Below are 12,185 nucleotides of genomic sequence, written 5' to 3' on the forward strand. Positions count from 1 at the left end.
AAATAAATAAAATCTATTATTATTACCATTATTATTATTATGGTTATTATTATGGCTGATGGATGGATGGATGGATGATGGACGATGGACGGATGAGTGGGTGGGTAGGGGGATGGATGAATGGATGGATGGATGATGATAGACAGATGGATGTATGGATGAGTGTGTGGATGGTTGGATGGGCGGTCTGGTGGTTAGGTGGGTGTGTGGATGGATGATGGGTGGTTGGATAAATGAATGGCAAGCTTCCTAGAATAAAGGTTTTTGTTTTTAGGTTGGTAGAAAACAATAGCGACCAACCAGCATTGCTTGACAGGAAGTACTCACTTCCTGTTCCGCTGTTGCTTCCTGCAGGACGTCAGCGGGGGGGGGGGGGGGGAGTGCGTCCCGCTGGAGGCTCCCTGGGCCGTGTTTGCTCTCTGGATCTCGCCGGAAGATGTTTGCAAAATGCCACCGCGGGGAGCTCGACTGGATTAAATGAAACAGAAGGGGGTGGGGGGGGGGGGGAACGAGGAGTCGTTTCTGCAGGAGGGATGGCACACTGAGCAGAATCATTGGCTAAGCTGTTGAGCACACAGATGAATTATCGCCGTCGCCCAAGCTCTGCCGCCGGACTAATTGAGGGGTAAACAGCGCGACGGAGCTGCTGCGCCGCTGCGGCTGTGCGAGATTCGCGCGGCATTGCGACAACATTCTTTTTTTTTCTGGAGTGGTTCCCATTAATATTGATGGCGTTCCGCCTCGTGAATGGCGAAGGAAGGAAGGGGGATAGATGTCAGCACGAGCAGAGTGCTTACTGCTCGGAGATAAATAACACAACATAAACAGAAACTGGGGAGCCGGTCACGTGATCAGCGCCTCCCTTTAGCCCCGCCTGCCCTTCCATTAATGCGTTTAAAAGGCTCCCATTTTGTGTTTGGGTTAACAAAGCAGCGTCGGCTCACACAGCGCGTCAACATATTTATGGCCCACGGTGGCTGGCCGAGCGCTGCACCACCGTCTGCCCTCTGCTGTGAAAGGAGAGGAGGGCATAAAGGAGGAAATGAATGTGCGGGGGATGAATGCGTGGCCCCGGGGGTCAGCTTAATGGAGTGGGACCCCGGCCCCTATTGACTTCCACGGCCAGGCCGCCGTCTCCCCACGACTCGTCGAGCCGCGGCCTCATTACTCACGTCAGGAGGTTAAAGTTGCGTCTTGAGGCCCCGGCTGGAGACGAGTCGGTGGCGTTCAAGAAGGAAAATGTTACAAATGTGTACAAGTGTGTTTTGTTTTTGTTTTTTGGTGTGTATATTTTGTGCTTTTACCCACGCAATGTTAAACAAAACTTTTCGTTGATGACGTTTGGACCGCAGGTCCTTCCAAAGTGCAGCTGCCAGTCGCCAGAGGTGGCAACAGTGTTCATATTCGGTACCAATGTACACTTGTAGTTTGGACACTCAGAGTGTAAAAAACACTCTGGTGAAAGTAAAGGTACTGATTCACTGCTTTGCCCAAGGGAAAGTAAGAAAGTACAGGCTTTGAAATGTAAAGTCAAAAGATGTTTCATTACATTTTAAATAACAATAACCAATGTTATTTTTCTCTGTACTGAAAACGTACTGAACAGTGACCACCTGAAATATCTTCCACTTTTATATTGAACCACACCACAGCATCGGTCAAACTGCTCCACTTTCAGCAACAACTGGAATTATAAGAGAATCGCTTTGAACAGAATTTGTCTCTTTTAATCACTTTTTTAAACACAAAAGCAAACAGCACGTTTCTCCAACGTAAGAAGTTGAAAGTACGGGTACTGTATTTATTTGTGTTGAAATGTAAAGGGAGTAAAAGCAAAAGAAAACAACAACAACAACAACAACAGAACTACAGGTAGAGATTGCGCAGCACTGCAACTTGAACTTTTCTGTTATCTAATCGTATATACTTAATTTAGTTCATAAGCTTGTATATTTATTTAAGTTGGGGGTAGGTAAACATAAGTTTTTACTTCTTCCTACGACTTTTCGAGCATGACTAATTATTATTTTGATGTATATTTCACTGTTGTTTGATTACTCATCCTATTTTTTTCTTTTTAAGTTTTCTTTCGTATGTTTTGGGTTTTGTATCCCTTTTATTTTTACTTTTCATGTTCGAAATAAATAAATCAAATCAAATCAAAACTTATTGATATGACGAGACACAGCACAGAGGGTTCCACCGTGCGCTGCCATATCCAACCACCAGCTCCTCGCTCCTCCCTCCTCCCTCCTCCCTTCGCTCTGGAGCAACAGCAGCACCGCCGCTTGCCATCCACGTTCCCTGCTGACTCCAGCGGGAAGCGAGACGCCCCGCATTCGTCCATTAACGGCGCGGCCTTGGAGCGGAAGGTCGAGGCCTCCGGAGCCGCCTGCTCGCAGGCAACATCTGTCCACAGTCGCAAGAAGTGTGGAAACGTACAAGAGGGCCAAGACCTTGGCGGGATTCCTCCCCTACTCACAAGCTTTTATCAAACCCAATACAGCCATAAACATGCAATTAAACTAAAAAATAAAGGAGAGTCCCGAAACGGAAATGTTTTTGTCTTTCTGGAGTTCTACACTTGTGCATTTCTCTGCTACATCAGCCACAGACATGCTGCTAGAGGGGCATTTGCAAGGCAACAACGGCCATTAAGAGGCCTGTTGAACATTCATGCGGCCTCTTTGGACGTTAAGGCAGAGAGGAATCCCACTGCTTTGAATATGTGTGTGTGTGTGTGTGTGTGTGTGTGTGTGTGTGTGTGTGTGTGTGTCTGTGGGCCGGGGGTGTCATCAATAACAAGTGAGAGGGGGTATGTTTCTTTAAGACGAGTCCATAAACGGTGGCCCGGTCAGCACCTCCCTCCCGGAGAAGGGGCTCGGCTGCAGCTCCAGTTTTGCTTGGCGGGTCAATCCTGCCATTGAAGTCTGAATGGGCTGCCATGGCAGATTACACTGCACAGCTGTCCCCCCTCACCGTGGAAATTAAGTTATGCCCCGTGTCAGCAAGTTTTGTGTTTTCCACCCTCTCCGTCTCTTTCTCGGGGTCTCGTCCCCTCCCCCCTCAGCCCCGGCCAACCCCTCCTCCACCCCCCACCCCCCCCACCTCCATCCCCCGCACTGCTCGTCCCATTCCTTGGATTTTGTGTGTGTGTGTGTGTGTGTGTGTGGGGGGGGGGGGGCTCTTGGTACATGCACGGCCAGAGGTAAAGGTCAGCTTTCCCTCGCTCTCTCTCTTTAAAGCGGTTCAAGAGGATCCGCACGTGGAAGAGAAGGACGAAGGACTGGGAGCAACTTCAGGCATGTCACAAAAAAACAACGACAAGCAAACAAACACTGAGAACCAGCAGCAGCGCTCGGTCGACGCCCACTTCCGCTCGCACATGCAAAGTGTGCACAAGCGCATTTAATCACAATGAGGCTGGACAAACAGTGCCCCCCCCCCGCCCCCACACATACACACACACACACACACACACACACACACACACACACACACACACACACACACACACACACACTCGCTCGACCCCCCCACCCCCACCCTGGGCTTGCTGCCCTGCACTTGTTGGGGCTCCGCCTGTTTATTTGTGGCTGAAGCTGTTTGCGCTGCGGTCACAGCGAAAGGCAAAACACTCGGGTGTGTGTGTGTGTGTGTGTGTGTGTGTGTGAACACAGCCAGAGCCTCCTCAAGCTGAAGATGACAGGAGGAGTGGGGACGGATGTGCACTAGCAGTCAACAGTTTGGTTGCACCCTATGAACCCAATGTCTTTCCTTTCATTCTCATGACTGTTGACACTGCAGTTTCTCACTGAAGGCATCAAAACTACGCATGAACACACGTGGAATTATGGAGGAAACAAGAAAAGCATGTTCAGAGTTATTGAATGTTTTCTTTGCTGCATAATTACATATATTTTACTCATATATTTGATGTCTTCAGTGTCTCCATGAGATGTTGTGTCCAAACCTTTGACTGCTAGTGTGTCTGTGGGGTGACGAGGAGCTGCTCAACACTCCCATCACACCACTAACGCACGTCCAAATATTCAGATGCTTCCTTTCCCTCTGTTTATGTAACGATCACGCGGGCATTAAACTGGAGGTCTTCTGATGTGGCCCAAATCAAAAAGACTTCACTGGAAAAACCACAACCCAGCCAACAGACACATTAGCTGATGCTTTAAATATGACTTGAATGTGCGGCAACAACAAGTCGCTGGTGACGTCGCTGCGCATTTAAAATCAAACGTGTTGCATCTTAAAGGGTTTCTCTTGAAGGGTTTGGTTTATTATTATTATTTTTTTTTTTGTATAACATTTGGGGAACGAGCAAACAGTCCCGCTGTCATGATGCACCCAAAAGTTTTCCTTTCTATGCTGTCTAAAGGCTTTTCCCCACAGGGTGTCGCACAAGGAAATCGCACGAAAATGCAAAATGCAGTAATTTGCAATGGGAACACACAAAACACAAAAACAATCCCCACAAAAAAAGCCATTCTTACAATCGCACGGTTGATGACGATTGAAGCCCGGCTGCACCAGATAATATTCAAATTACACCTCCCTGTGTGGTTCGTCCTGGTGAGGAAACTGAGGCCCTGTCCACACGGGAACGTTGCTGTTTTTTTCTTTCCCGGGGTCGAAAAAAAGTGGCGTCCACGCGCTGACAGATGGAAGCGGAACGGTGGGTGAAAACCATGTAATGCGTATGCCGCATCGACAGGTGGCGCTGTTCACAGACGCTGCCACAGCCACCGAACCCACGATTTAGAAAGAGGGCGTTTCCGCTACGCACTAAACACACAGAAAACAAAAATGGCGAGTAGCGGGAAAAAAGTGAGTCTGAGGTTGTGTAGTAATTAAGCAGAAGCGTCTCTTTCTTCACACTGTAAAATCTGGATCAAGAGGAAGACGCAGCAACGCTGTTTTTGTTTTGTTCCAACCATCAATTTCGCCACGCTGATTGTGTAAGATGGTGAAATGTGTTTTTTGTTTGTTTTTTTTTCCAACTCCAGAAATGTTTACCAGCTTCGGGAACTTTGTCGAAGCGACAGAAAGCAGGGTGCCAGCGATTGTTCGGGCCCCTTGTGAAACATTTCCACACTGGGAATATATCAAATGGCTGCCACAAGCAGTCAGGTAGCGAGGCCGCTCTCCCGGTGACAGTGGGATTAGTGCCGCGGGGTTTTCTCTCAGGACCCGAGGAGTCGGCCTGCGGCTCCAGTAACTGGATTACAGGCCTCTTTCCCATTTCAAAGGGCTGTGAACTCAGCAGAGGTCTTGCATGATGAAATCAAAGTGGCAGCTGAAATAGGAGGGAGGAAAAACAACAAGAGTCTCTCCTCCCCCCCCGCCCCCCCCGTCAAGAGTTCCCCCCTCTGGCATCGGTCGGCCGGGGGAGACGCAAAATCAATGATCTTTGCTTCGGCGTGTCACTGGCGTTTCCTGCCAGCCGTGTGAAATTAGAGCGCCATCAGTGAGAGGCGGCGGCAGCGGCGGCGGCGGCGGCGGCCGACCGGGGAGCAACTTCTGGAGCGTCTGGGGGGACGAGCAGAAGTATCACAGGAGCCTGGTATTATTATTGTGTGTGTGTGGGGGGGGGGGGTTGTTTTTTACAGCAGAAGAAACAGAAAGCCCTAACAGCAGTACACCCTCTCTTTGAACAAATATGCACATAAGCTACGGCAGGAGCACAGGGGGTGGTGGGGGGAAGGGGGAGTCGGGGGGTCGGAGGGGGAGGTGGAGCCCATTCCACCCAATACCCTGTGGTAACTTTAGGGGATTATTTCCAAATCCTTTCAAATGAACTTTCCATCTCAGTGCCTCCTCCTCCGTCTCAGCCATTCCAACTGTCCGACCGTTTCTACATCACTTTCTGCACAGCCTCGCAGGGAGCCCCGGCCAAAACAAATGCCTTGTGAGAAATATGATCGGGGAAGCACATCAGGAGCGCGGCGCGAGGCAAGGCGAGGCCAGGCCAGGCGAGGCGAGGCGAGGCGCGCCACATCGCGGGGCGCCATTCGAGGGAGTTGGGGGGGGGGGGGGGGGAGTTGGGGGCAAACAGGCGCGTCGACGACGTCGAGTTTGAAACCAAGGCGAGACTTTGAACGGACGCTCGCGCTGCGTGAGGAGGTAGAAATAAAACACAAATGTTTCCCTCCGTCCCTCCTTCACTCTCAACTCCGTCCCGTATGGACTCTTTCCATCCCGCTCCGCACGAAAAAGAAAAAAAAAACAACAACATCTGAGGCCAGACCTTAACTCAAAACACTGCAGGGAAAAGTGGGGCTAAGGTCAAACATTCCGTGTTGTCGGATATCTTTGAAAGCGTCGACGTTCCGCGCGTTGCCGAACAAGCAGGGAGGGGAAAATCGGTATTTTTTGAAAAATGACACACGCAAAAAGGGAGGCAACACGTCGAGCACCGAAGCGGCCCACTACGGTGCTTGGCGGTGGGGTGGGGGGGTGGGGGGGGTGAAGCGCTCCGCGTGAGGTGACGTGTGGTGGCGTTTTGCTCAGGAAGCCTTGAGGAGACGAGAGCCGAGGTGAATGGAGCTCACTGGAGCAGAGTCGATGGCAGAGATACCTTAACACACGCTCAAAGAGCTGGAACACAAACAGCCACAGTTTGTAAATTTAACCCAGAGCAGCCAGGAGACACACACACACACACACACACACACACACACACACACACACACACACACACACACACACACACACACACACACACACACACACACACACACACACACACACTCTTTGTGAGGGGGCCAAAAACTCGGACGTTGCATAAAGTTATTGTAACTTTAAAGTGGAGAAACCTCCCTCATGACTGACAGATGCAAAACTGATTATCCATGAGAAAAGAGTATTTAGCCCTCTGTTTGTAGCCTCCTGCAAAAACGTTGTCACTATGATATAAAAATACTTTTTACTTTTTTTTTTTTAAACTAAAAATAAATAAATAAATAAAGTCTCTATCTATCTATCCATCTATCTAAACTCAAAGTTAAAAAAGTTTGGGATGCAGCACTTTCGCTCGACACTTTCTTCTCTCCATTTCGTGTCCGAAGAGTTTTGTGAGATTTGTTTTCACCTCATTCATGAGGCTGGCAGCCTGCGCATTCTCCTGGCCTAATCAACGCACGCTGCGCTTTTCCTACGTGCTGAAACAGCCTGAACAAATGCGAGAGCGAAAAGAGGAGGAGAATGTGGGGGGAGCAGAAGGAGGAGGAGGCGGAGGAGGAGGAGGAGCAGACGAGCCGGGTGCACCGTGGAGCTTTTCTCTCTCCCGCTGGAAAGCTGCGCGCCCGACGGGCTGCATACCGACGGCGCAAAGAAACGCCGAGGCATCTCCATTTCTGAGCGGCGCACGAGGAGGGAGAAGAAGAGAACTTTTATCTTTGAGCAAAGCGTTTGGAAGGAAAAACGATGAGACCATTCTTTTTTTTTTTTTTTTTTTTTTTTAAACGAAAGTGCTGACACAAATGGATGGAGGAGACGGCTCCACATGGGGGGGGGGGGAGGAAAAAACATATTTAAAGTGAAATATAGCTTTGAAAATGAAAACACCCCCCCTGTGATGAGAATAAGTGCTTTCTCTGCCTCCTTTCTTGGCGTGGAGGGCCGGGATCCAAGGCGGCAGCAGATCGTTCCCACATGCTTCCCCGCTGCTCGGCTCTCCAGAGGTGTCAAGCCAGCCTGAAAGAATGAAGTGCCTCCCCATTGTGCTACCCAACTATTATGTGCTTAACATTTCCATGACAAAGATGCCACTCGACTTCTCCTCCATCCTTTCAGCTGGAGAGCCCTCGCACACACACACACACACACACACACACACACACACACACACACACACACACACACACACACACACACACACACACACACACACACACAGAATAAAACATTTTGCGGGGAATCTGCGATTTAAAGCCAAGATGTGCAGTGCAGAAGAAGAATATTATCATGCAGGTTGGAAAACGAGGGATTTTAACTGTTGGGTCGATAAAGACACCACGTCCTTCAAGTTATCTAATAACACATTATCTGGTTTGCACCAAACTGAATTTATGATATTTTTTTCAACAAAATATTTTAAAAAACACATCAGCACAAATCCTCTTTTTTTTTTTTTCTGTAGCAGCAACCGGTTCTGAGACTTTGAAACTACTGCTTTAAAACTGTTTCTAAAAGTTTGGACATTTATTTTGACAGTCCACAGCCATAAACTCTGATACCTGAGCGTCCGCAGAGGGTGTTAGAAGAGCACGAGGGGGCAGCGGAGGTGGTGGAGGAGGAGCAGGAGGGGTGTTTCTGTTGATTTATGGAGCCAGTTGCTTTTGACAACAGCCAGCTAAATCAAGACATTGCAGGTCATTAGGCTATCAGTCAACGGTGAAGGCAGGGCCGCATCTTAAACAGGCCTCTGCAGTCGTTGCCGACAAACACACACACGGCACAAGTTTTGTTTTGTCTTTTTTTTTTTCTTCTTCTTCTTCCTTCGCTCAACACACAGAGGTATTTCACGATCTGATGTATAAGACTGAAAGGGTCCTTTAAAATTCTTCCGCTAAACCCTTAAAAACTGAAAAAGGCGTCTGAACGTTGCAGAGCTGAGCAGAGGCCAGGCGTAGCAATGCAGCAAACTTGCGGTTCGAAACGTTTGGTGAGGATGAAAAATATGCCTGTCACAGCTTTTCGATTAACCTCATTGAAATGTTTTCCACCCACACAGAGACGAAACTTCACGAGTGATTCCGTCGGCTTAAAGGGACCGAGCGACACGAGCCGAGAGTTTTGTTTTGCATAAGAAACAGTGGAGAGAGAGAGAAAAAAAATAAAAAATGAACGACTCACAGTCGGGAGTTATGTATCTTCAAGTCTCCTTTATGCCTTCTATAAAAGAGTATCAATAAGGCAGTCATACAGTGGATTTAGACATTTCTCTCTCTAGGCTATACACAGCGAATAGATCATCTCATAGCCTCGAACGCGGAGGATTCTCTGGAGGAGGACACAAACAAATCTATAGGAGGCTATACACATATGTACACGGAGCACGTTAAGATGTGAGAGGACACAGTCACAACAACTTCCCTTTAAAGCTGGAAATTCGCAGTCCGTCGTTCGCAACGTGAGCATTTGGATGTAACTATGTGGCAATAAATTACGCTTTCAACTTTAACTCCTCTTCTTATGTACAAAGTCCTACAAATCTCCAGCATTAAATATCTGCCTGGTGCCACACACCAGAGTCGTATAAAATATAAAAAATAGCTCATATCTTTTATTTTAATTTTTTTTTTTTCTTAAGGAAAAGGAATTGGCAGTGCACAGCATTTACTGATTAGACATTGTGACCAAAACAACCTGTAGGCTCTCAGATCTCTGCGGTGATCGCAGCCCGTGACTGAGGAGCGCTGCAAAAAAAAAAAAAATCACGCACACGCAACAACAATCTAATTCAGCTTATCGCACAACCAGGAGAGTCTGCAGTGTTGTGGTTTGATAAGAGAGCCAGCCCGGAGCGAGAGAGACGTCTCCCCCCCCCCGGCTGGCTTGCATAGAAACATCTCCTCGCTGATATCCTTCCTTTGAGGCCTTCCAATCCAAAAATCCATCCGTCCATGTTCAAAACCTGACTGCGGGGGTCCGGTGGAGCCTCTCCCGGCTGTCACAGGGCGAAGGAAGGGTGACACCCTGGACGAGTCGCCAGTTCATCGCAGGGCCACATAGAAAGACAGACCACCATTCCCACTAACACACACACACACACACACACACTTAGGGTCAATTTAGAGTTTCCAATTCACCTCACATGCCTGTTTTCTGAGCAGTGGGAGGAAGCCGGAGAACCCGGGGAGAACCCAGCAGACACAGGGAGAACATGCAAACTCCACACAGAAAGACCCCCGAATCCAAAAACAAACCCCCCACCACCACCTCCACCCTCTGCCTGGGCGAGTCTTTGCGGGCTCCTCCGCCTTTCACAATGGAAGCGGGTCAATGAGTGACAAAAGTTTCGCTCGCCTTTCATCCGGACAATGACGGGGGGCGCACATGATGAACCCCGGCGACTAAATGAGGGCCGGCAGCAGTGCCAAGGCGGCCGCCGCCAGGGTCAAGGCTCGCCGGGCGGCCGGCACAGGCGCCGCGCTCTCGGGCTCTTTGGCGTAGTCGGGCTCGTACTCGTAGTCCGGGTCCGGGCTGTAGTCGGAGCCGCTGCCCTCGTCCCGCGGCGGCGTGTCGAAGCACAGCATCTTCATGCTGCTCTTGACGAACTCGCAGATGGCCCGCTCCGTGCCGTCGCACATGCACGTGTCCAGCTGCTGGCCCTTGGGCATCTTGCGCATGTTGGCGATGACGTTGCGGCACGCGCTCGTGCACACGGCGCCGCTGAAGAGCTTGCCGCAGTGGTGCAGGTAGTCGTGCATGGCCGAGCTGCACTGCTGGTCGCGCTGGCACTGGCGCCGCGCCTCCGTGCACCCGGTGCTGGTAGTCCTGGGCAGGCACGGCTCGATGGCCCGCTTGGTGCGCGTGCACACCTTGTCGTGCGCGCAGCTGCAGTCCTCAAGAGCCGGGCCGCTCCTGGTCAGGTTGAGCTGCACGAGCGACGAGATGCAGTGGCTCGGGCACTTCTTCCGCTCGCCGCTCAGCACGGGCCCGCAGGCGCGCGTGTAGTGCTCGTACGCGTAGTTGCACTCGGGCTCGGCCTGGCAGTTCATGATGGCCTGCCAGCATATGAGCCGGCGGCCGTGGGTCGGCGAGGCCGCGCAGCCGGACAGGCAGCCCAGCAGCAGCAGCAGCAGCAGCAGCAGCGGCGGCGGCGGCGGCGGTGGCGCCGCGCAGCCGAGGAGGAGCCGCGGGGATCCGGGGGCGCGCTGGGCCGCGGAGCCGCGGCTCGACATCGTGGTTGCGGGCGCGGATCACAGTGGCAGTGTCATGCGTTGGAAGTTGGCCGACGCGTCCATGGACGGCTCGTCACTCGAGGCGTTTGTTTGAATTCCCAACGCAGATGGAGGGTGTGCGTGTGCGTGTGCGTGTGAGAGTGTGTGTGATAGGCCCCTGTGTGGGCGTTCAACAGGCTGGCACCGCGCTGGCGAATCCCGGCTCCATTAACCCGTCAGGGCGAAACTCCCGTTATCCATACATCACTGTAGGGACAGCGGAACCAAAAACAAAATTATTTTTTTTTAAAAAAATTAAAATTAAAAATAAAAAAAACCGAGAAGGTTAAAAAAAAAAAAACAAAAAAAAAAAAAACTTTTTTTCAGATGCGCTCTGAAGGTAGGAGGGAAATAAAAGTTGCTCCCAGGTTTAGTAGAGTTCCATCGCAGCGCTGCTGAGTTCACGGCACCTCAACCAACAAAAAAAAAGAAGCGTCTCCGCTCGAGCGGCTCCACTCCCTCCGGCGTCCTCTCCTCTTTCTGGTCCGGAACCTCTGCACGTCCCGAGTGCCAATAAATAGTTGCACGAGTTACGCGGTGGTAACGACAACACCGACACCAACAAAAACAACAACAAACAAGTCCTGCGGCTCGCTGACTGCTCCTCCACTCTCTCCACTCGCAGCGTTTGTGTCGCTCCTCGGCGGCCCCACACTCCTCCCATTGGCTGGCCCACTTGTTGTGGGGCTTTTTTACGTAGTGGTGGGCGGGAGCTGGAGCTGGAGCTGGAGCTGGAGGGGGGAGGGACGATGGTGCCCGACGACACGCTCGGCTCTAAAGGTGAGGTGAGGGGGGGGGGGATTTTATCTAGCACCACTGAATGACAAGATCAACTTTATGTTGCGAGAGAATGCAAATAATTGAAGATGCTCAAAGAATTTCTTCTCGTCAACATATACTTAAAGCACACTGAACCTTATGTTTGCAGCCTCCTATTAAAAAGTGACGCTTTTGTGGATGTTCCTTATTTATTTATTTTTACGTTCGACGGTTGCAAAAAAAAAGAAGAAGCCCACTGGCTCTGGGAGACATTTTGTGACATCACAAAAGGCACATTTCCAGACACTTTCTGAAAAATCCAGCCAGTGACAGGCAGAAAAAACAAAAACCGAAAACGCTGAAGTGAGTTTTGTGCAAAAAGGAGGATTTTTTTTTTTTTGGCTCAATATTTCAATGACAAAGGAAAAAATATGGAATCAGTTGGAAAAGTACAGTGTAAGTCAG

The 12,185-nt window shown here is 50.2% G+C and overlaps 1 protein-coding gene across 1 annotated transcript; it reads right to left on the minus strand.

Moving 5' to 3' along the window:
* Window positions 1-8,880: 8,880 nt before the first annotated feature.
* Window positions 8,881-11,231, minus strand: gas1a (growth arrest-specific 1a). The gene has a single exon (XM_076033397.1). It carries the CDS (start codon window positions 10,920-10,922, stop codon window positions 10,092-10,094), a length of 831 nt encoding a protein of 276 aa, XP_075889512.1. The 5' UTR covers window positions 10,923-11,231; the 3' UTR covers window positions 8,881-10,091.
* Window positions 11,232-12,185: the final 954 nt, after the last annotated feature.

The sequence above is a fragment of the Nelusetta ayraudi genome, unplaced genomic scaffold (assembly GCF_046127955.1).
Source record: "Nelusetta ayraudi isolate G7.1 ecotype Tasmania unplaced genomic scaffold, CSIRO-AGI_Nayr_v1 ptg000041l, whole genome shotgun sequence".
In the NCBI taxonomy this organism is placed as follows: Eukaryota; Metazoa; Chordata; class Actinopteri; order Tetraodontiformes; family Monacanthidae; genus Nelusetta; species Nelusetta ayraudi.

Excerpts from the sequence above, each read along its gene's own strand:
- gas1a (XM_076033397.1), bottom strand. The coding sequence starts at position 10,922 with ATGTCGAGCCGCGGCTCCGCGGCCCAGCGCGCCCCCGGATCCCCGCGG.